This window comes from Dermacentor albipictus, chromosome 4 (genome assembly GCF_038994185.2).
Source record: "Dermacentor albipictus isolate Rhodes 1998 colony chromosome 4, USDA_Dalb.pri_finalv2, whole genome shotgun sequence".
In the NCBI taxonomy this organism is placed as follows: domain Eukaryota; kingdom Metazoa; phylum Arthropoda; class Arachnida; order Ixodida; family Ixodidae; genus Dermacentor; species Dermacentor albipictus.
Genome location: NC_091824.1, coordinates 52,189,116 through 52,214,431, shown reverse-complemented (window position 1 = coordinate 52,214,431; position 25,316 = coordinate 52,189,116). Strand labels below are relative to the sequence as shown.

At 44.7% G+C, this 25,316-nt stretch overlaps 3 protein-coding genes across 5 annotated transcripts in view; 1 reads left to right on the top strand and 2 right to left on the bottom strand.

Annotated features, from left to right (window-relative positions):
- LOC135909156 (doublesex- and mab-3-related transcription factor dmd-5-like) overlaps window positions 1–25,316 on the top strand; it is a 305,350-nt gene that overhangs the window by 30,737 nt on the left and 249,297 nt on the right. For all 3 annotated transcript variants that reach the window (XM_065440991.1, XM_065440989.2, XM_065440990.2), the window contains one exon: window positions 15,753–16,012. In XM_065440991.1, the coding sequence (XP_065297063.1) occupies window positions 15,772–16,012 (241 nt within the window). In that variant the 5' untranslated portion in view covers window positions 15,753–15,771. The remainder of the gene's footprint in view (window positions 1–15,752; window positions 16,013–25,316) is intronic.
- LOC135909187 (activity-regulated cytoskeleton-associated protein-like) lies at window positions 2,473–3,003 on the bottom strand. The gene has a single exon (XM_065441014.1). It carries the CDS (start codon window positions 3,001–3,003, stop codon window positions 2,473–2,475), a length of 531 nt encoding a protein of 176 aa, XP_065297086.1.
- Window positions 10,019–13,156, bottom strand: LOC135909188 (keratin-associated protein 19-9b-like). Its single transcript, XM_065441015.1, has 2 exons — window positions 13,145–13,156; window positions 10,019–10,276 (listed from the first exon to the last, which is right to left on the bottom strand). The coding sequence occupies exons 1-2, from the start codon at window positions 13,154–13,156 to the stop codon at window positions 10,019–10,021; spliced, it is 270 nt and encodes an 89-aa protein (XP_065297087.1).

Sequence of the window (25,316 nt, the reverse complement as noted above, 5' to 3'; positions counted from 1 at the left end):
CCGGTCATTGCTGAAGATGTGGAAAACGTAAATTCTGATTTTATAACATACGAGGGTATATTTTCAATGCCCTTAAATCTAAACACAAAAGAGACATGCGGTCCTGACGGCATTTCTAATGCTTTTCTTCGTCGCTATGCCGTGTGGCTTTCACATTTTCTTCTCATAATTTTCCGCTCGTCCATATCTTGTGGCATCGTTCCATCAGACTGGCGGGTCGCTCGTGTTGTGCCTGTATTTAAGAAAGGCGACCCTGCATTACTATCAACTACCACCCTATATCACTGACAGTTACATCTTGCAAGCTTTTAGAGCATATTATCTCGAATTACATGACGGAATTTCTTGAAAAACGTGGTATTCTGTCCCCGTGCCAACACGGCTTTCGTAAGGGGCTGTCTACCACTACTCAGCTTCTCTCTAGCGTCTACAATTTTCCCTCCGTTCTTGATAAAGCCGGCTAGGTTGATGTTATATTCCTCGATTTCAGCAAAGCCTTCGATAGGGTCTCTCATTTTGGTTTGATAACAAAACTAAGCAACAGTGGGTTTCCACCTAACCTTGTAAACTGGATCTGTGCATATTTGAGCATGCGCAGACAATTCGTCGATGTTGAGGGCTATTACTCTGGATGTCTCCCCGTAAATTCGGGAGTGCCGCAGGGAAGCGTGCTCGGACCGCTACTTTTCCTAGTATATAATAATGACATAACAGCATGCATAGACGATAGTGTGTGAATTAAATTGTTCGCGGACGACTGCTTACATTACAAACAGATTAAAGATGCCAATGATCAAGTGATCCTGAATAAAAGTCTTACTGCGGTTTCTGACTGGTGCGGCACCTGGGAAATGAAATTTAATGAAGAAAAAACGGTTTTTATCTGCATTACCAACAAAAAACACCCTCTAACATATCAATACATTATTAATCAATCCGCGGTCTCTGAAACATACTCCTTTAAATATTTTGGTGTAACCATCAACAATCGTCTGACCTGGTCGCAACACATTGATAATGCTTGTGCGTCTGCTCGATGTAAACTCGGCCTACTGAGGCACAAGCTTAAACATTCTCCTCCATCCGTGAAACAATTGGCATTCAGCACACTCGTAAGGTCGCGATTAGAATATGCTTGCCTCGTCTGGGACCCATTCACGAAAAAAAAAATTAAAAAACTGGAAAACATAAACAGGCTTGCCGTCCGCTACATATATAATTGTTATGGACGTTATGACTCCCCCTCTCAATCGATTAATGAAAATAATATTGCCACCCTAGAATCCCGAAGAAAGGTAGCACGCCTAACATTGCTTTTCCGCCTTTGGAAAAGGGAACTATAACGTGGTCATTCACCCTGTCTCCAGCCGCTACCAGCTAGAGCTACCAGAAATTATCACCCCGACAAGATAGCCCCTATTTTCGCGCGTACAAATTGCTTTAAATATTCCTTCTTTCCTAGAACAATAAATGATTCGAAGTCTCTGCCGACCGATGTATTCCTGTCCAATAACATATTACATGCCATTGAAAAACTGCATTTCAAATAAACGTGTGACCACATGAGTACTTTCATTTGTGTTAGCATGAAAAATAATGGCTGTGGCTTAGGTAAGGTTAAGCCCAGGATGCGAAGCATACTAGCCTTTATTTTAGTTGTTGAACCACTCTTTAGCCTGGTGAACTGCTGTTGCTTGGCTATATATGGTTCGGCTAGACGAAGAAACAACTCATGCATTACTGCTTCACCTTCAAGAGTTGAACGCGACAGCGTTCCCGTCGACCCGCCAAGGGGTGTAAGACAATGGGCTACAGGGCAGCGACTACGCGCCCCGCATTGGACGCGGTGAGCGTCGAGCAAAGCAGCGTTCGGCGCGGCAACGAAATGTGCGCCTGAGCAAGAGACGCACGCCTTAGAAACAGCTCGTTTCTAAGGCAACACCGCATTCACTAGAGGCGCTTTTGTACCGCTTTGAAGCATCGTACTCGTGGCTCAGTGGTAGCGTCTCCGTCCCACACTCCGGAGACCCTGGTTCGATTCCCACCCAGCCCGTCTTGCAAGAGTTGAGCCAAAGCCACTTCTCCTCTGTCGTGACGTCACGGTGTCACGTGGTTTCAAGGCGACACCGCCGCGCCTGAGGAGCTGGGTTGAGCTCTCGTAATATGCTTCGCATAAAAGAACCTGTGTGAACTGTGTAAACTGGTACTGTAAATATTTCTCTCCTTTCAAGCAGTCCCTTGCATTGTATGCTTGTAGAATGTGTTTTTTATGTATTTATGTCATCCTCCAATGTACCTCATATGATTCAATGTATTTTATATTTCATATGCACTTCTTTTCTTTGAACATATTTAATTGCATTACTGTATGAACTTATTCCCTCCTGCCTGGGTCACAAGTTGGCCTGCAGTATTCTGTAAATAATAAAATAACAAAAATAATACTTCACCTTCGTACCAGCGCTGAGCTTTCTACGAAAGGCAATTGCGCTGGTGTAGCATCTTGTCCATCGTGGTTGCTTTGGTCAAGAATTCAGCCACGGTCTTCGGTGGGCTTCGAACAAGGCCAGCAAATAGCTGCTTAACTCCCCGCATTAGATGGCGCAGCTTCTTTTCCTCTGACATGGTTGGGTCCACCCGACGGAAGAGGCGCGTCTTATCCTCGACGTACGATGTCACGCTCTCATTCGGCAGATGAATGCGGAATTGGAGTGCCCGTTCAGCTCGTTCGCGGCAATCAGCATTGCTGCGTGTCTCCAGCAAGGCATGGCGGAACTCGAGCCACGATTTGATGAGTCCTTCTCGGTTCTCGTACCAAGTACGAGTGCCATCCTCCAACCTGAAGTAGACGTTTCTTAACTTCGCCGAGTCGCTCCATTGGTTTATCTCGGCAATGCAATCAAACTGGGCTAACCATTCTTCTACGTCCTCGATGATATCCCCGTGGAACACTTTCGGCCCTCGGAGATTCTGCAGCAGGTACTGAGTCGCCGTTGTGGCCATACCTTGCTATTATGGTCGGTAGAAACGTCGACGTTTCTTCCATACCGGTCCCTGGTGGCGGCGATGTTGTTGCGCAGAAATGATCAAGCTCCGGAGGCAATCCTCAGATTCTCCTGCTGGCCCGTTGAACAGGTGTGTTCACTAGTATAAGACTAGCACTCTGCGACCAGGAGGGGTTTGCAGCATCGGATGAACCATACCTCGCACCTCCACTTGTTTTGTCCCGAAAATACAATTGAAGATGTACCCGGTGTAGTCGAGATGGACAGTTGTACAAGATGCCGTGCAAAACTCAAGCCGGCATCCTCAGCCTCCACTTCTTCTCCTCCTGCCGAGCGCGCGTTCCAGTCACAACTTCTTTCCCAGCACTGGCTCGTGACACCTAGCGGCAATATTCTAATTGACTTTAAGAGAGAGAATTGGCGCTGGGCAGGTCATGTAATGCGCAGATTAGATTATCGTTGGACCATTTGGGTTATGGCATGGGGGCCAAGAGAAGGGAAGCGCAGTAGAGGGCGGCAGAAGACTAGGGGTGCGACGAAATTAGGAAATTTGCGGGTACTAGTTGGAATCGGTTGGTGCAGGAGAGAGGCGATTGGAGATCCCAGGGAGAGACCTTCGTCTTGCAGTGGGCAGAAAATAAAATGATGATGATGATGATGATTATGATGATGATGATGATGTGCCTTAAGCTTCCAAGTCGTCGTCTGAGTGCCGATTGTACCGTCATTTCAATGTCTACGATGAACAGTGAGCGCCTGAACACTGGGTGATGCTGAAATGATCAAATGTAAAGTGGGTAATCCAAATTCAAGATATTCTAATGCGTCTTAAATTTTGTAGCTGAAAACAGCATTCTGTTTTATCATGCTTTGTCAGAGCTATATTTTTCCTAATGAATCAGGAAACATTATTTAAATTGGAGACGGCTCCTGTTAGTTATACCTTGGTTAATTCTGCATCTTGCCTGATTTCAAAATCACTGGACCGTTCAGGCAAAAAAAAAAATGATACATTAGTATGGAAAGAAAGCTCGGTTAGTTCGAACTCAAAAGCATGCTACTTCGGTGTATTCCAATCCCATCGGTGCATCCTCATATGCACAGCGCTTAGTAACCAGTTGGAAACATGAAATCCAGTAGTCGGTGATACCGCTCTTCTGGACGTGAAGCCGTTTTATTTGCGCCAATTTTTTTATGCAGTGACCCATGCTCCTTCCACCCGGGAAGCCAGCTGATCCCGCTTGTTTCCCGTGGTGCCGCGCTGAAGCTTCACTGAGAATGTCGGCGACCTCCGCCTCGTGCTACCTTGCGTTGCGCTTCAAGGGTGAAAAACAAAATCACATTACAGGCTATGTTAATAAAGTAATGATTGTTTAGGTTTGCTCAATTCAGCGATACTTTTTCATTATACTTTTCAGATATTTCTGAAAGTTCTCGCAGAGCTTCAAGGATAGAATTAACGGTAGTCGACTTCATGCTGCTGTCTGTATTAGGTGAAATTGTTCTTCAGCAAAGGTTTGCAAACATGGCGCAACATTTATGGGATACAAAATAAATCGGGCATTTCCTCAATTCAGTCTGTATAAGCGCTTTGAGGTGATTGACGAAATGCCACTACATGTAGTGTTTTTTAGCATGACTAGCATACGTTAACTGAATCCTTCAAATTACTTGGGCCTAAATTTATTTTTCATGCAAGCAAGAGTGTTTGAAGCTCTCCTCCGCCCTCCTCTGTTGGTGTCGGTGGCTATCGTCTGTTCGCCGCCTGCCGCATACACGAGTGTTTCTTTTGAAAGCTCTCAGTTTAAACCAGCTCTTGGTTTCGGAGAACATTTCCGCGGCACCTCAAGATTGGTATGCCTTTCTAGAAAGTCTTTAGAAAAAAATTACGGCACAACTTATTTCACGAGGATTGCCGACAGCAAAGCGAATAGCAATCTGGCAATGTAGCGACAGACGATATCCCTGAATTTACGTTCGGTTAAGACGTCTGGTGGTGATTCTCAGCGTTTCGTTACGTCGCGCTCGCTTGCCAAGGTTGCCCATATGCATGAAGGCATAACGACAAGTGTATGACGCCAACCTTGTTACGCTGGAAAGACGAAGGCGAAATGAAAGCGATCTAACGACAAAGGCGTTCAACGATGATGGCATGACGAGAATGCGCTCTTAATTCTTAAATAATGATGATGGTACAAAGACGTTAACGTCATGAGGACGACTTGAGCACAATCCGATGACGACTGTACGACGACAGTGGTGCGATGACGGCGGTATGACGACAACCGGAAGAAGCGGGGATTGAGCACGCTGGCATTACATGCCGACGACAGGATGAGAATGCATGCATGACAGCGCCTGTGTGACTGCGACTTCATGATGACAATGACTACGACTCCATGTCGACAAGGCCCCATATACCGGTTTGAATGATGACATTGGGATTGCGATAGTGACGAACACGGAATGCTTTTCATGGATCGACAAAGCTGGTATGAAGTGATTGCGTTGAAGTGAAGAAGATGGTGAAACGACAGCAGTACAAGAGTAGCATGACGACAATGGTATTAGGACGACGGCATGAAAAGAATCGAATGTCGCAGTTACAGTGGTAATGATGGAGCGACCGCGATGGCATCCCGGCAGCGAATGCATGACGACCACTGTATGATGACGACACAGTGAGAACGATGTCATGACAATGGTATGAGGACAGCGGGATGGCGACGGCTGTATGATGGCAATGGCGTGACGATTACTGTATCACGAAACCTGTATGATGACGATTTTGTGATTAGAACGGCATGACGAGAGTCGGTGGCATTACAACGACGGTCTAACAACGGAGGCATAATAACAACTGTTGGACCACCATGGCTTGACAAACACGGCATCTCCACAATTGAATGACGACACTAAAATTACACTACAACGACGAAGAAAAACTGACGTCGATGGAACGAGGGAGGTGGTATGAAAATGACAGCATGAACGAGATGACCTTACTTCTTAATAAATTATGAGTTTAAAATATAGGGATAGTAGCGATGCTCGTAATTATGGTAGAATAGGAGGGCCTAGCTTAGCAATGAAGGCCCATGTTGCTTCTCTATGACATGGATATAGTTTCATCAAGACATGCTCGACGTCCACTGTTACAAATAAAAGGAAGCACATGACCCAATATTTCTCTCCTGAGGCCATCTGGACACAATGAATGCTGCAAAATACCATGTAAGGACCATCTTCTCTGCAGATAATTAAGTAATTGTTTTCGGTGTTTAAGAATTAGGCCGACAAACTTATATCCAGGGGCATTAAAAAGCATAAAATATGCAGGGTTCCAGTTACACAATCATTAATATCTGCAAACTGTCTGCGACGTGTTAGGTAATGCAGGGCCCCCTATTGGGTTTTATCGGCGTGATGCTACTCAGCGGTCACGTGGAGCTCCGAAGAAAAGATTGCAACCATATGATCTTGTGCAGTGTTCATTGCTCTGAGATGAAACCATCTTCCCTGCAGAGCATCAAGTAATCGCTCCGTAGCAAAAGGGCGGGAAAACTCTATAAAGGACTAGGCATTGCCTAGCACGTCACATTGGGTCTGCCCAGAACATAAATTGTGCTAGCACAAAAAAGAGCCTTACATGTTTTATATCTTGAGGGGCACACAAAGAGAAATATTGTATCAAGCGATTTAAGAAGTTCTACTTCTGCAATAAAAAAGCTGCATCTGTTTCAGCAACAGTTCGCCATGACGTAACGAACTTTTACAGCGTCTCCTCAGATATAGTTCATTGTTTGATGGTAAAAGAAGACTAGATCGCCTTTTGAATGTACCCAACATTCGACTAAGTAAATTTTGTGGATATTTCCTGCGCGAAAACGGCCTGCAGTGGGAATGATAACGTGGTTCTTGAATACTTTATTTCGCACGCGCTCAACAAACATATGTTTTCTTTAACAGTGAACTGCACTCTGCTTGGGCAAACTTCCACACTCTCAGATTCCCATATCTTTGTAGGATGTAATTATATAGATCAAATATATTGCTTTATGTTACCTCATGTACGCCTTTGTATGAGCAAACGCCTATGCAGTTTTTTTCCTGTGTCGATGTCCCTGCTTCTACTGACATTGTCGTAGCTTTCGACGTTGGTTTCCACAAACCAGCTCGTTCGGGCCGCATTCTTTATTACGGGCATGGGCCGTTTCTGAGGCTTACCATTGTCATTCTGATGTACTCCTCCTTCGTGCGACCGAGCATATCAAGGCATGTCATTTTTCCCGAGCGTATCAACGAAGAATTACACACAAACACACCACCTTGCGCCATCTTGTCAGACACGCTATCTACAGTGTTGCTACGATGTTGCTACACTACAGTGTTGCCCGTTCTGGTCTCCGAAACGCAAACCTAGACACTACTGCTACCGGACTCTATGCGGAGCGCTAAGCCTTCCATCGCGTATTTGTCAAGAACTGTTGTTGCGCGAAAGTCGAGTGATTAGCGCACTTCTCTCCAAAATGTACATTGCTTAATTCACGTAGTTTCAAATCTCGGGGGAGGCGGTTGTGGAGAAGCTTTATTTTTCTTTGAAACTGCGCCAATGGCGAAGCTCGGGATGACGAGGTGGCCTAATGTTGAAGAAAATTATGATTGTGTGTCGCGAATGACAACAGCAGGGGCCGTCTAACTAAAGAATTGGATGGACCGTCGGATGGACAAATCGAGCACTTTAAATGCTGTCGCAGTAAAAGAAAAACAAATAAACAGAAAGGAAAAGGGACGCGGAGCTCGTGCTATAACCGTAACGAGGGTACGCCTTCTCCTGTGGGTGAGAAAGCAGGGATGGTGTGTTGTTTGCTGACAGCATACGAGGCAGAGGGAGATAGTGTCTATGATGGCAGTAAAGTTCCCCTCTTGGCAGCATGAGAACGCAGGATTTGGATTTCTCTTACCACCTCTAATAATGAGCCAGTGTGGATATTTTCCTAGACGGCGCTTTACAACTTCCAATTCATGAAAAAAAAAACGTAGTGATGGGGCCTGGTGAGGCACCGCAAGGAAGGACGTACCGTTGGCCAGGTTTTGACGCAAAATGTAAAAAAGAAAGACTCTTTGACCTTGATTTTCTTTTGAGCAAAAATATTTTAGTGCCGCGTGATGGAGATGAAGTTTGTTGTTATACATTAGCAGTCAAAGCTGGTTCCGTGTTTCTCTTTACTATTCCGGTAATGACCCTCTATGATTGAACTGTGCATCTCCGGTGAGATGTGTTTCGTCACGCTGCTGTGATAATTCTCCAGACAGACTATTCCAAGTAGCAGCGGCGAACTGGCAAAAGGCGTTGAAGCAAATGCCGTCATTCACGAATATCTCATCACATGTACAACGAATTGGAAATACTGGAAACAAGAATATACGTTACGTCTAGTGGGCCGTCAAAGCATATAGCTGTTTTCTTACACTGCCCAAATTTCATGCGCAAGCAATCACGCGCTCGCATTTATGGGAACCTATACAAAGTTCATTTTTTCAGAAACAAAAGAATAAATCATGAAAAGGTGTCTCGTGGTGAGAAAGTGACCTTGGAATCAACAGAGAATTCGAGGGCCTATGTAGTTCAGTTCTGCAGTACAACATCGCTCGCTGAGAATTGAAGCTTTTGAACAATAGTTACCTCCTGTTGCTAGGCTGTAGATACCGAGCTGTTCTCATCAATCTAGCCACGCAAGTGGTGGATGAGCCGTTTAGACTACCATAAGTGAAGCACCACCATGAGGCACAGAAAAATTTATTACTTCGGTAACTGCACTGGTGTGTATATTACCGCGGCAGACAGGTGTCAGGTAATACCTGACACCTGTCTTGGCATAGGTCGCCGGCATCAATTCATGCTTCCTCATTAGAAAAAGACACTGAAACAGAGAACAATTTTTGCTCATTCAGAATTTAAGCCCCACCTATGGCTCGTGAGCCATCCCACCATTATCGCTATTGTTGTCGTCGTCTTCATTGCTCCTACTGCCATCTTTCGTGGTAGTGTATATTTTTTTTAGATTCGCGAAGCAGAAAGAATTGCTATCAAACGCTGAGAATTTCGGCGTACGAAATCTTGACAGGCACCTTAGGCAGGCAATACTTGTACATAACAAAGTGTCACAGTAACTTTACGTTATGTAGTCTTCCGCTAGATCACTGTGGCGCTCTGGGTGTAATTGATGACATCATGTGACTAAAGTAAATAAATTTTGTGAAATCCTCCAATAGATTACGGACAAATGAATATACTGCTTCGCTTTCTGCACCTTGCGACTGGTCAATACTCGTCAGCTTCAAAACAAACTTATGTTTCTCTTCTATGCATGCGCGTACTTTTGCAGTGTTCGCATCAGTGGATATATTTTGAGCTCAGAGAAGCTGGAATCTTTCTCACAGCTGATGACTTAGTGCTTCGTTATCCATGGGAAAGCATCAAATGGTCCATTGAGTGAAAGCGCCGACGACTGTACCATAGAAATGCCACATGAATTCCCGTTGGCTGCGACACATTGTATGGGTATTGTCTGCGATGTATCGTATCCCTTTGTATGTGCCATCCAGTGGTACATACACAGTGACCGAAGCTGGCGAGAGGTTCATTGACACGTGCCCATTGCATTCACGACTCAGCTCGCTGATGCGCTGGCTGGAAATACGTTAATTGAAAAGTGTCACGTAGCAAGGGGCATTTGTGGCGCAGGCTGCTAAGGCGTCGGGTTGCTTTCATTGATGTAGATAGCTCATAGATAGCTACAAAGATGGCTGCCGGAAAGGGCGCTTTACAAGCGGAGAGAAATCACAAATCAATTTCAGTTTCTCATTGCAAGTTGTTCTCATCCGCACAACTTGAAGGAATACTACATATGTCATTTCATAACACAATTTATTCTTCTGGAGTTACCATTTATATTCTCCCCAGTAGTCATCCTTTACGAAACAGACATTAGTGGGACCTTTTTATTTAATTAGCCGTAGTATCCATATCCAAGGTATCGTCGGTAACCTCCATAAGAAGGGTAGATCACATAGCTGGGATAGCCACCGTAACCACCGTAGCTGCTGTAGCTGCCGTAGCCGCCGTAGCCGCCGGAGCCGCCATAGCCGCCATAGCCTCCGTAAGATCCGAGTCCGTAGCCGAGCCCAGCGTATCCATTAACGCCGTAACCGAGAACGAATGTGGCGGACGCAGCAGCAATCAGCACGCACAGGGCGATGAGTATGGCCTTGGAAGAACAACAGACAGGAGGAGCTGCAACTTATGGCTAAGCTGAACATGTCAAGAAACAAACTCGTTATGTATTCAAGGTAAAGGAGCCAACAAACTGCTATTCCCAAAAAAATTTGCGCTGCTTGATGCTTCAAGCGGCAAACTTCTTTTTTTCATGTCTGTCGTGTCATTATATGTCTGTACAGGCTTAATCAACTCGGAAGAAATGGGATAACTCGTGCTTCACTCAGTGCGTCGCACCTGCTTAATTTTTGGGGGTATGGTGTAGGTATCCAAGTGAACATATCTATCCTTTTAGGTGGTCCGTTGTAGGCAGCTGACAAAAGTGGGAGTGTTTCATCCGACGGCTGAGACAGTGGTGGTGGTTCGAGTCATTCTTGTGATCACAAGAAAATCGGCTTCTTTTTCAAAAGTTGAATAATCCAAAGCTGCTGTGTCGAAAAAAAATAATAATTGGGAGTTTTCTGCCGATTGCCTTGCAATTCAGACTCAGGAAATGACAGACCGCGCACGCCGCTGAGCGTCGAAGGCGAAACTGTTAACACAGTCATGCACAAAGCCAAAGAGTGATACGTAGCAGGTGTGTCGCCATAAGAATGTAACATTATATAATAATCCTGCCATAAAGCCACGTAATCGACATAAGTATCATACTCACGACTATGCATGCCAGTTTTCATTATACGTGGGCGTGCTAAACTTAGATGACGTCATGAATTTTAGCGCCAGCACACAGCGTAGGACTTCACACCTTCATGATAATGGCGGGGCACCAGACTGCCAAACCTTTGAACTGAATGATCCAGCTGCGTCTCTTATTTTTTTTGCTTGATTTGTGACCGATGCAAAGCAGTTAATGAAAGCTCTTGATCAAAATAAGCAATATGAACTCGTTGGAAAATTATTTGCTGCAGACTGGGAACAAAAAGGGGCTAGGGTGGCGAGCCACAAACCGTCATTTAAAAAGTCACCTCCATAAGAAAAATTTGAATTTTTTTTATTAACCAACAGTAAACGTTATTGCAATGAAAATAAAGTAATACTCAATACTTTATACCCTAAGGCTTAAGGGAAAAGGCTAACAAGGTCAGCGCTTCGATGAAAACGACGCCAAAAGCATCGAACTGACTGGTATTTCCTAAATATATACAGCAAATGCGAAAGCGGACTTCCATTCTTCTAAGTTACCTTGGTCTTATTAATACTATTTTTCGTTTGTTTGATGATTTAGCGTGAAAAATGTGATAATATTCTTCTTGTGGTGGGCAAGGAATTCAGCGCTAATCAAAAATTACCCCAGTTCACTCATCAAAATGCAGAAATCCAGATAAACAGTAGATAAAGTTAAGTCCAGCTATTTACTCCAGAGACTCAAATGGCAGAATTGTAGTATCTCGACGACAAGATGTCTGAGACAGTACTTGGTATGTAACATCAACTACCTCATGGGAAGCTCTCAGGCTGCGGCAACTACGGTTGGAAAATGCTTGCGGGTCACATCTTTTCGTTTGATGGTGTATAATTTAGTGCACTCATAGCGGAAATTCATACATTTTCAGAACGCACTTTAGCCTAATATCAAATATTCTCATTAGTGTTGCCTAGTAGAAACTCCACTAGCAATAGTTTTAGCCATAAGAGAGAAATGGAGCGACTACGTATTCACCGTACACGTGCGTTTTTTTGTCTTTCGCACGCAAGGATTACGTGGGATAGTGCTCCATGTCCTCCGTGAGCTAAGGCATTGTTGCAGCTTTATACTCTCGTGGTCCTTCTTTGTACTCCCGCTTCATCAAAGCACCGGTAGGCGCGTAACAAGCCAGCGTGAGGAATGACCACAAGCTCTTTCGAGGCTTTCTTACTGTATAACCAACGGCTGACTCCCTTAAATCTGGCGAAGTTTTTCAGAGCAGATTTTGTGCTATAATGCAGCAATGCTAGGTTGCGAAGCTCAAGATCGATTCATTTTTCTTTTTAAAAATATAAGGCTGGCTTTTCCAGCTGCAATTTGTGCACGCACGCTCAACTTCATGGTTTGTAATGTCTGTTTTTCTAATACACTTCACTAACAAATATATTTTTTTTTTCAATCCGTTTGAGGCGTCTAGCTTTCTTTAGTAAATAACCGCAAATTTTTGTGTTTATCTATATTTCTTTTGCCCGATCTCGAAGGTCGTGAAATCCTTACAGCTAGCGCAGTAGGAAAAAGAATAGGACAATACTGTACAACCAGTGGAACCGGTAGAGCCAGTAGTACCGATGGTACTGGTACAGATGATATCGTGCGTTACCGCGCGTAGGCATGATGGTGAGGAGAGCATTATCACATTGTTCCCTGGGAGTAATTGCAATTTCTAGGGATAATCTGGGGTATTTTATAAGGCGTAAGGTGAGAGATAAATAGTAGTTTTCAAAGCCGTTTTATATTTTCTCTAAGTGCGATTCCATCTACAGGGCATTACTCTTTGATGTACGCTATTTGCCCGTTGTCCAAGCATCCTTTCATACGAATATTTCTTAGGTGAGTCGCAGTAATAAGATTGGGATTCCTTTGCGTCAATCGCGTGCTTTAGATTGCATCACGGAGTTATTTTTGCGCTAATAAATTTATGCTTTTAATATTCGCCACTACTGCAACGCTACTGCATGAAAGGTTTCGTGGTATCTTATATTGGTATTTAGCTTCGAACATAAGATGTCGTCCCTGAATAGGCATCAGTGCTATTTTGCTCAAGCTTATGCGACAGGATTTGATCATACGTATACTGGAGACAAATAAAGTATGCCACTTTATGTTTGCATGTGTGTGTACTTGCTAGGCATCGAAGCAGGTCTCAAATGCGAAGGAACAAGCAATGCTTACCGTGAACTTCATAGCGATGCCTCTGGAAGACTGCTGCTTCTAAACGGTACCGCGCAGGACGTGGCCTTAGGCTGAGACTAGAAGACGAACATGGAGACTATTTATATATCGTCGGTGGGCGGCTTCAACTTGACTCTAAGGTACGTAGAGCGAGCCTTACCCCCTGCTCGTAATCCTCATTAACAAAGGCAGCTGCCAGAGCGAGAACGTTCGGCAGACGATATCGATTCATCTAATTTCTAGGCGTGCGCCGTCTGCTGGGAACACCGATTCATTCGCGGTTTCGTCATGCGTTCAGACAGCTCAGCTCCACGCGTGCCTTCGGAGAGTGTCTTCTTCTGGCCGTGTGACGCGTGATTGCAGCCTCGTCTAGCGGAATTCGCTAAAGCGGGGGCACGGCTTAGCCGGCCCAATGCTGTTACCTCACTCATGCTCCGCGGTATATGCGACGCGCGCACCGCAAGGGTGCCTTATTTCTTCGCCGCCGACTGATGTACGGTCGCCGTTTTTTTTTTCTACTGTGCCATGGACAAGATCTCATGACTGTGCCACACTCGAGAGAAAGTTCCTTCAATGGGTATCATTATAGTAATTGCTCTTGTGGCTGGACATGTCGACGATGATTAACGGTACGCGGTGAAATACTTCCCGAGCAGACTTTTGTATGCCGTACGTGGCGTAACCTTGGTGCTGTCAGGTATATTTATAGGTGTTATTAAATGGGGCTTCGTTATGGCTAGAAGAAACAACACGGGACGAGCGAATCATCATATTACTATCCTATGTTGTATCGTTGGAGCAGTACGTTCCAGGCAGTACCGAATAGCTGAATAACATATCCACCAGTACGGATAACGAAGACAGGTTACATGCACAAAAGCAATGATGGTAAGGCTTTCATTGAGAGTACAAGCATAGAAAGCCTATGAAAAATGTTATTAGCTTTCGTCCTGAACTGAAAAATTGAAGTGTGCAGTCTTACAGAGGTGCCAAAATCACGATTCGATTAAGGGCACACAGTACTAGGGTGCTTCGAAATAATTATGGCCATCTGTGGTTCTTTACCGTGCACCCAGTTCACAGTAATCGGAAAATGTGGCCGCCGCAGTTGGGATTGAATGCGCGACCTCGAGCTCTGCAGCGCAATGTCTTAGCGACTAGGCTACGACGGCGGGTGACTCAAAATTCCTGTAGAGTTTTGATATTTTTAACAGTTTTTTTTTGCAGCATTCCACTGACAAATAATTGCTTATCTCTTGATTTTGGAGAGGTGTGAAGTAGTAGACGTATATGATTTCACTATAGGTCAAGTTCGCTGGATAGCTGTGGCTGTAATGGGGATGTGCGTTTCGGCACGTTACAGTAAACACTCGTCTAATAAATATTTTTCACTATCCTGGTTTCCAGAGATGGGTATATTACGCTCAAAGTAATACGTTCGGTGGCAGTTTGAAAATGCAATGGCTACGGCACTGCCGTCGAACTCAAATTGCATTTGTATATGTGCCTCAGCCAATTACGTTCACTCATTTCCGTGATGTAATGCCGGCAGCCGACTTCTTTTAACATCGTCGTCTCTTCAGAAGTATATTTTGAAGCTCGAAAGCAGTGAAGGTGTTCTTTTGCTGGAAGAGTTTGCACTGAATTTATTGGCTCAGACTGAGCATAGCTCACTTCGAAATTTCAGCTCGCACAAGGCTAAGTATCTTGAAAGCAATGCCTATGTTAAATGTCAAGTTCTTCCTTCTCAAGCTTTGAACCGTCTATTTGACCGTCATCGTGGTTCTATAAACAGTCGTTGTTTCATAAGGTATACAGAGTGGAACGAAAAACGCTATATAAGGGTGAAAGAGACAAGGTTCGAAGCGTCATTTCATTACCTTTTTCCAGCGCAGTCTCTAGTCGCGCTCTTTTTACTTTAAATATTTACCTAGTAGGTCCATGACGAGTCCTTGTTGAATGCCAAGTCGCATAAACAAAAAAGTGTCGGTACCGTTTGCTAGTAATCAGTCCAATGCGTTAATGCGTGCTTAGTCTTTTTTATTTGTATTCAAGCAGGCACGTTTTATAGGCGCAAATCAGCACTAAAACAGATGTACGAGCTTTAGGCGAAACTTTGGCCACAGAGTTGGCAGACGATAGAGACAATGCGTTCGCTTTCATGTTTCTTAGGCGACACAGGCCTGGACTCACGCTTGGGGTTTCAGTTATGCAATGTGTCCTTCAAGCCAGATGCTCCATTTTCCCGCCGACCTCTCTGCATTTTCCAGTCATTAAACTACTTCTTCTTCTTCTTGGCAAATATTATTACTTTTTCTACTTATACATCATTTCACCATAGATTGCACAATGTTTCGCTGAAACTTAAACTACACCGCCCAATTTCAATTTTGCTTCGAAGAGAAGAGCAAGCAATAAACTGTGTTGCAGTCAATATATTACTTACTTCCTAGTTCAATTTATAGAAATATATGTTCCATGCTGTAATTGGACTCCCCCTCGCCCCGCGTCCCTCCCACTTTTTCTTGTCGTTTCTCGTACCACCGGTGTGAGGCGGAACCTCTCGACAGCCATCATTGGGCAATCAATGTTATGTTCTTAATTGCAGCTCACACCGACAAGGCATCATGAGTTCCGATACTGGGACTGTGTCCGGCAAGACGTGCTCTCGCTGTCGCAACCACGGCATGCGCGTAGTCCTCAAGGGCCACAAGAGGCAGTGTCCGCACCGCTATTGCACGTGCGACCGCTGTGACCTGGTCACCATGCGAAGGCAGATACTGGCCGAGGAGGCGTCCATTCAGAAAAAGCAGGAGGCTGAGTCCAGTCTACTGGCTGCCGGCCGACTCTGTGGCCAAGATAACTTGGGTAAGTTTCTGAAAGAACAAGACCAGACGAAGCAACTCTCACGTCCCACGACATGGAGAATCCGCGGGAGCGCAATTCACGACTAAAAATCTCGCCTCATTTCTTCCTGTATGCTGTAACTCATGAACCAGTTCAACCAATTCCACAAAACTTCCTTTCTCAGTTGCTCATTGCGCAAGTCGTCCTGGAACTGACCTACATTTCTCGGCATATATGCCGCATACTAATGTGGAGATCGGAATGCGTGCAAGGCTCGTGCAGTTTATGTCCCAATTAAGGAAGCCCAGGGTGTCAAAATTACTGATGAAATCATTAAGCTGCGAACGAAAGAGGAAAAAGAAGCACACATCGAGAGGAAGGGACCCCAATGAAACCTGTCGTCTCATAATCAACAGTACAACTGTCAAAGATAATTTTGACAATGCTGCGTTTTTTGTTGCAGCATTTGCGTTAGGCGAGAAAGATGGCTAATGAACAAATGTTCTATAACACGGCGATAACTTGGGGCGCTATAACGTAAAACTATTCCAAACTTTTCTATTCCAATTCTGCCATCAGCCCTCCACGATTGGCCAAAAACTTTTTTCGGCCACCCCCACTTCACCTGTCTGTCATGAGACGTCACGAAAACCGCGATACGTCCCCATCTGATATTATGTGTACACACTGATTATGCAGGATTTGACAGAACAAAGAAAAACAGTTATTTCTGATTTGACCCCTTTCCACCATTAGCCCTCGGCTACTGGTAAAACGTTTTCGGGGTGCACCCACTTCCCCTGCCTGTCACGCGACGTCACAAAACCGCAAGAACTCACCGCGTCAAAGTGACGTGTACGCGATAAAGATGCATTAATATGCCGAACGAAACTGAATTTTCTTAGGAATAGCTGCAAGCTGCCCCGTTCCAAAAGGCATAGAAGATGGCTGCCGCCGATCGCTGAGACGCTGGCTACTCGCACCTGCCGGAGAGCATGGGTGTATTTGCGTATAATAAATCTTCTTGCGTGGCCGTGTAACGTTTTCGAGCACTTTCGGCACGTTTACCCCCTCATTCTGCCATCTCTTCGTTGCTAAGGGTTCGTTTTAGCGTCATTCTTGAGCTTCCGTTGCATGCCACCGCGATTTTCGACCAGCCACCGCAAGCTAAGTAAGGGAAAGCCGACCAATCGTAGACGCCGGCACCACCTTCTTCATCCGGTTATCGACTTTCAGTGCAGTGGCTCGGCCCCATCAAATCCCTCTCCATTTGAGCGCTCTCCTCGCCTCTTCTCAGCCAATTAGATACGACAAGCCGATCAGTGCAGGCAATGTTATTCGTTTTTAAAGCAAACAAACGTGACTTCCTATGAACGAGGAGGGCGTTTGATTGGTATGTTCAGACAACCCTGCGGGTGACCGCCCGGTGCTTGCGTTGTGGTTACGCAAATTTGACGTCAGGAGATTGGAATAGAAACATATTGGAATAGTTTTATGTTATAGGGCCCCTGGTTCGAAATTTAAGTTTCATTGTGTTCAGCTGTCTTTGTCGTCTTAGTGGTCGTACAGATGAGTAAACGAGATTTTTCACAAGTAGGTTTTATAGGGAGAAGTTGGTTTTATAAATTTTATAGGTGTGGGTGCTATATTCTCGTATGTTACCTGGCTGTAAGAAAATATTAATTAATCACGCACAGCTCAAGATTATAGTTCCACAAAGTTATTGTGTTATGCTCCAAGAGAGAATATTCAAAGACTAACGTATGTTGAGCCGTCCCAGTGTAGCCTAATTCTATGCAAATAAGCATTTTACATTGTAATAACAATATTACCGCGTGCTAGTAATAGTGAGCCGGCAAAAATTAGCAGCCCTTCTGTGTGAAATCACTGAAAAGTCTGTTTTAATTATTAATGTTGATGGTTTAAACGAGGAAAAAGCATTTTGACAGAGTGAGTTCAATTCATTTGGCAGTCATATAACAATTCTTTGTGCTTCGAAATTGAACTCAACGGTCAAGCTTCCCGGATTTTCATACTATTGCTTAAATGGCTCTTAGTAACGTTTGTTGTGAGGCGCGCTTTCTATCGGCTGCATCGTTTCTTTCTGTACTTTGGCCTTTTGTGCTTTATGTAAATTAGTCCTTGGTACCTCACGCAAACTCACCTCAAAATAAAAGCTACAAACGTCGCAAAGAAGAATAGACTCGCGAATACAGTAACACATAGAACATTCTTATCACCGAGGTTGCTGATGTCTTTCATTATTTGTACAAGCAGATCAGTTTCTGCTTTACTTACCAATATGAGTGATAGCTTTCTTAAATTGCCCGAAATCCCCCCAAAATTGGGGCGTTTTATATGCCAAAACAACAATCTGATAATGAGTCAGGCCGTAGTGGGGGACAATGGAATAATTTTGACCAGCTGGCGTCCTTAAGGTGCACCCGATGCAGGGTACACGGGCGTTGTTGCATTTTGGGCCCGTCAAGATGCGACCGCGATTTTCTCCCTCGGCCTCGTGCTTGGCAGCGCAACGCCAAATTCACTTAGCAACCACGGCGGGTGGACGAAAGCCAAACAATCAGCGTCATTCAGGTTTTCAATCGTATTAGGAATGTTCAGTGTGCATGAAATAGCCTAACAAAATTATATCGCACAATACGCTGTCTTTATTCTATTCGTTTCTGATACCTCGATCCCACCGACAGCAATTGTTTCCTAACACAGACCATTCCTGACCGTAACTGGAACGTTATCTCACTTTACTTCATTGATGAACAGAAGAAAGGCCTCTGCAGTGAAGAAAAGGCAACCAGTGTTTCAAGTGATTACCATAAGAGCAATACAAACATTAATAGGCGCTCAAAAGTTTTCAATAAAATTGTTCAATCTGGAAAACCACCAACAACGGCGAACTCACACTCTTATAAGTGAAAGTGACAACATCTTTGATTACAGGCTCGCAAAATTTACCGAATAACTACGCAGCCTAAATGGTAGAAACAAAAGCAAGCTACGAGATGTATGAGTGTTACCGGAGCCTTGCTGCAGGCCGTGTGGTGTTCCTAAATGCTCTGGCATTACAATGATCTAATGAGTGTGAGATTCCATTATAGTCACTTCCCCCAGGATTGTTGAGCCCTGGCGGCTGCAACCAGGCGGCCCTCGAGACCTGAAGTCAACTGCCGTAATGGATCTCATAGCTTTCTTTCTATTAAGCAATGGTGTACGCCATAATCCCGTACATTTCTATAGTTTCACGTCCATCCTCGTTGGCTAGAATTATTTTCCAATTTCTTAATTTATTTTACGCTTTTACATTCGCGGACATTACCTACGCCACATGCATTCTCTTAAGAGACATACCATCCTACAACTAAACTTGCGAATGTCGAGTTGTAAAGACGTCATGAGAGGGCTCAATGTCAGCCCAAGGAGGGGTTTATGTGTTTCGCTATGATTTTATAAGTTCGGCGCCTGCATAACGTACGCTCTTTGTCTCAAGGGTACTGCGTATGAATTAGGCAAGCAGTGCTTTCTGTTATGTTACATGTTTACACTGTATTGTTACCCCTTCAAATCTTGAACGAGCGTAGGATGGCATTATCGACGGTTGCTTGGAACTGCAGTGGTAACAAAAGATGCACTGTGTAGACGTCTCCGTGGCTCGCGCCGTTATTTCCCCTGAACGTTTGCCGAAATGTTGAAAGGCACTATGTACACGTGAATAAGAGAAGCGCTGGCGGGTGTGTTTTCGCTGTGACTCATGCGAGCTCGTGCCGACAAATGATGTGTTTGAAGGATGTGCCGATCTTTCCGCACAAGCTGGGAAAGTATGTTTCACCTGTCGTTGGGAAACGCTAACGACGTTCCGTGTGAATGGATTCCGTGTGACTCATCGATCTCCGGGAAGCGAAATGACGTTCGCAATGCCATCAAGGGACATTTCACATCGACTCACGTACAATTGCTGTTATTTGTCATGGTCGGCTTATGGCTACTATAAACTGACGCAACTCACGACTGGGAGTGAAGGTTTCGCCGTAATTAATATGCAATGAAAATCTATGCGTCAAATAATTTTACGCAGATTTACTTGTAGGCATTCCCTCCAATATGTTCACAGGTGGCAATAACTCAGAATGAAGCTTGAAATTCTATTTTCTTTCTCTTCTTCTTGTCTGTTTTACTTGTAATTCCTTCATTATTGCTTTCTGTAACTAACTATCATTTTTCTCGTGAACAGCATGATCGTATATGAGAAAGGCTCCAAAACACAATAGTGATTTCTAAAATAACTCGATCATCTGGTTATTTTTAATATCGGCGACACTCATTTAAACAAATGAAAGAGAAAAACTACCTTTGTCGCGGCGTACTGTGCATCCAATCAATTATTTCAGCAAGTTGTCGAATGAAATTTTTTTACAACACGACTTAGGCAATCTGGTGAACGGTAATTTATTAGTTTTTATAAATCATTATTTGAAGTATTTATTTCTAAGCGTTCGTTCAAACTCTGCGCTATTTCTAATAATCGAAAATCAGCCGAATGCATAGCCGACTTCTTTTCTGACCTCTCACAATGCAATGGGCATAATTGCACAGAATCTTACACGATGTGTCTTTCATCTAGTTTTTCCTAAAGTTATGGAAATCCTAGGTAGAAATCTCACGGGACACCGCGCTATTACACAGTGTGCGGCGCACGCCGGAGTGATGGCGAATGAGAAGACGGAGGTCCTTGCTAGAAAATATAGCATCCGAGTGACGGAATGTACTCTCGCAGAATTCCCGGCCACAACAAAGGAAATCTTGGAGGCGCAGTGGTGAGGAAGGCAACGGTATAGCTTGCTAGACCCGTCCTTGGACTCAACCCAGATGCGGGACTGGCGCGGACTACAAACACGTTCATACCTACATATACTCCCGCTACACCACATACACACCAGCCGATACCCCAACACTTGCCCCTGGTGCAAAGGGCGGCCATCTCTTGACCATATCACATGGTCGTGCCATAGCCGGCCACAAGAAGACAAAATGCCCCCCTTTTTGGGGCAGAACTCCAACAGTAGGCAGTGGGAGGTGTGGCCTGCCAGCACATTGCGGGAGGACCCATTGGCCCTTCTCGACCAAGCCCGGCGTGCCGCGATCACCAGTGGGACCCTTTACTGATGGACCCACCCAACACTGGACCTGGATCTAATCTTCAAGAAAAGTTTCGTATTACTGCTACTACTACTGCCCCATTGTTCAGTTCTAGCTCCATTATTTGTCATCAGTATAAGTGACGTACCAAAATAATTAGTAGCCTTGGTATCTGTCCCAACGCTGATAATTATGTGATTTAGGGCGCAAAGGCAGTGTGCAAAACGTGGCGTCTGCGACGCGTTTCTTGCTTCCGAATCACTTCCAGCGCATTTGGCCCGCTTCAACATAGCTTTCAAGAACATTCTTTTATCGTACGGAGGAAGCCGTCGTTGCTACGTATGGTTGGCCACTTCCTCCAAAAACCCGACACGACAAACAACAATTAACGGATCATTCCCATGCTTTGGAGATGATGTGAAATATGGAAAGTGAACAACTTCTTTTATTAATATTTTATTACGATTTACTAACACTATAGCTTCCTTTTTAATATTCATTCAATATTTCACCTCTAAAGCGGGTAAATATATATAATTATGTAGCTGTCATCTTCGCAAGTAATTCATAATGGTCTCTTTATATTAATTATAAAATATGAAGACGCCAATTAAACAGACACACACAAGAGAAGAGAACGGGACAGGGTGATTGTCCCGGGTGCCCTGTCCCGTTCTCTTCTGTTATGTGTGTCTGCTTGTTTGGCGTCTTCATATTTTATAATGAACAGCTACCGACTAGCCCAACAAGAAGTGCTTCTTGATATTAAGAGTCACTAACGAAGCACTTGTATATCTGAAGCATAAAGTGAGAGCTGCTCCAAAAGACATTAGCTGCAAATGTATAAATCGGTAATTTGCCGCATACTGGAACATTCCTCGGTGTCTTGGCCGCTCATCGCAGGAGTAATTTTTTTTATTTGTCTACATTATCATCATTACTGGGAAACGATACTTGGAACTTGTATCATGGTACGGATGCAACATACTTGTGGGATAATTATTTAAGGTAGAGATACGGGATAACAAAATATTTATTCTATTCTATGCGACACTCCCCATTTCTATCTTAGAGTGCATCGTATAAGTTACCGCATTCTTCGCTGCAGCTCTATAGGCAGGTTGCGAACGTAGTTCCCGCGCCTACTAGGGCGCCCCTCGCGGCGGCGAGCGCGGAACCGGCAGGATACGACCGGCCCGCTTGCGCTCGGAAAGCCTGTATGTGGACTGTTTCGGGCGTAGCTGTTGCCTTTTCTGAGCAATGCCGAAGTGCAACCCGAGCTGTTGAGTAGTGGGCTGCAACAGCACGTACACCAACTCACGAGGAACAAAGTTTTACAGGTTTCCAAGCCGACCGTATGAAGCAGAACGGCGTCAACACTGGATAGCGCTCGTCAGACGGCATAAGCTGTTTTATGTTCCGGCGTTATGTCAAGTGCGTTATAACGCTGAATTCTTTGCTTTTACAGCAATGATGGCAGCAACGGGACACCTGCAGACAGTGGCGTAGCTAGGTTGTCTGGCACCCAGGGCCCATAGGTCTTCTGTCCCCTCCCCCCCTCCCCCGGGTTTATTCGAGGAAGGTGAGGTTATCAACAATTTCCGTGTGTCTCCAGACGTATATGACACCCCCACACAGGCCCCTTGGACCCGGGGCCCACGCCCCCCCCCCTCCCCCGTTGCTACGCCACTGCCTGCAGTGCATACCAGGATATGCAGCAAACAAAGTAGTTTGTTCCCACACTGTACTGCAGTAAAGCTGTGGAACTCTTTCCCAATCCTCTCCCATTCAAACAGCTCTAGGGCTTGCTGAGAGATTTGAGGAGGGGTTGCAGCCGGCTGAGCTGGCATACGCCCTTCTGCGCCCAGCATATTATCAACGAAGGGGCAGTTGAGATAACCAAAATTTTTGACAACGTGGTTTATTGGAACATCCTTTGCACGCACTGAAAAAATCGCAACATAAGAGTATCGCACTTCCACTAACTTGGGCGAAAATATTTTCCCAGCGTAGTCTAACACAACTGGTAAGTTCATCCCCTTTTTTCTGTGTTTGGGGAGAGCAACGTTAGAATACCTCTGGTAAGTCTTACGAGTCGTTCGTACGCTCCACGTTCCTGGATGAGATGTTTTGGATTCGTATTTGCCGTCCTGTATGTACAGGGAAACTACCGCGGCGTCCTTGCACTTCCCTGCGATGCCAGCACGGCAATCGCAGCTCCCCGCTAGGATTTGTCTGCTGTCGCCGATCTTCAAGAATCAATGTCGCCTATAATTTCATGCGTCCACACCGTAGATAACGAAGTAACTTACGCTGAGCTTCACGCATCTCGCTGGTGCATTATTTTTCGTTTGCGGAATAAACCTAGCAGTCACTTCCGATTAGTGCGAGTTCAACACTTCCCTCACGTCGTAGACGTGCCCCACTTCAAATAGACGACTTCCTTTCTCTAAATTCTTTTCACGAAAAAAGCTATGAAGATCTTGTAATTCCCGAAACCCGGTTAAAATTAATATCGGCACGCTGTTTAGCGCCATCGCTACCGTTTGGCAGGACGCCAAACACGCAGCGCGGGCTGCTGACGCCGTGAGTTATCCTACCACATTCGCGCAACTATTCGTCAGATGGCGCTAGGGGTCGGAAAGACAGGGCGCCGCCTATGCACTTGCAACCTGCCCATTAGAGGAGCCGCTGCAAGTTTACAATGGTTGGCTCGTATATTTCTTAAAACCGGCAGAAAGATCACCTTTTTTTTGGAAGTTCCTGTATTGTTATACAAATCTTGTCTGGTGGTCGAACGAAGTATTACATTTCCAATCCTCACTCGTTTGTGCGCTTGCAGGGTCTGCATCAAATCAACCTACGTACGCTTCGCAATCATCGGTTTTTCTATGCACCATACGAGGCTCTAGACAATAGAGCAATCCTAAAGCGGTTCAGCATCCTATTTTGCTAGGTCTTAGGTTATATATTACTGAAATTATATCACAGTAAGCATGATTTTGTACACCTAATAGATTGGCATGTGATTTATGGGCATAATAATACCTGTGTTTTATTTGTTAATATCTATTTGATTGCTGTACCAAGTGAGTTGATTTGATGACTACTACAGTATTGCTATTTTTATTTCGTTCCTTCTGCTGCTGCCATGTAATGGTTTCCTGGGCCGTAGTCAAGCTGTTGGTACAGTTTTTAGCCCAGGTGACAATCCAGATACTTGCTGGGGAATAAAATATGATTTGATTAGATTTGATGTCAATTATGCGGCGCTCTAAACTTTATTTAGTTTAGGTGCCACTAAATGGGCCTGAAAGGTAACGGCATCAAGTGGTCGCAGAAATCCCATATGAAGCAAGTTCTTAAGAATGAATTGCTTTTAGCTCCCATTTTCAGCGACCTTTAAGAAACCTTAAGCCAAAATCTCGAGCCTTTATCCGGGCACTCAAAACGAAAATGTAATGAGAGCACCCGGCCATTGTTGCGCCAACAAAACTAGATCACCGGGCAACCAGTCAAAATTTAAGGAAGTACGGTCTTTGGCTCCCAACGCTTTGTGAAGCACCACATTACATACGCTATTCACTGCCCAAACAAGTCACAAAGGTACTGCTTTCGAGTTCTCCCTAATATGTGTTCACAATACCACTCAAGATGTAACTTCTAGTACACTGAAGTTTTATTTGTCAATTGCAATAGGTGACATTCAAAAGGCAGCTACAGGGCACAATACATTTGTTTGTCATCTTTTGGTGCTGAAACAGGGTTACCTGTGTACTTTTCAAGGCCAGCGTTTCATGTGTTCCACGGTGTTGACTGCTTTTCGGCTTTTATTGATGTATCTACTTGAGCCTCATTGCAGCTGAATTTTTCAAAGTGCCGTTCTGGACGCCGCCGAAGTGCCATCCTTCTGCATCTCGTGGACGCTACCCTTACAGCACGGCACACAAAATCCGATGACCTGTGATTGACTTCCCTGTTCCAAAGTATGCCAGATAAGTTCGCAGCTTTGTGGGATTATGCTCTTATTTTCAACCATTCGGAAATAATTTTCCAGTCACTGTGAGTCCGCTCACTGATGCCGTCAAATAGGACGTTCTTTTTTTCCGGGGTCCTCTACAAGCTCAACGCCCTCTTCACTACACCGCCCATCCTGGAACACAATGATCTCTCA

Coding starts and splice junctions, on each gene's coding strand:
- LOC135909187 (XM_065441014.1), bottom strand. CDS start 3,003: ATGGCCACAACGGCGACTCAGTACCTGCTGCAGAATCTCCGAGGGCCG.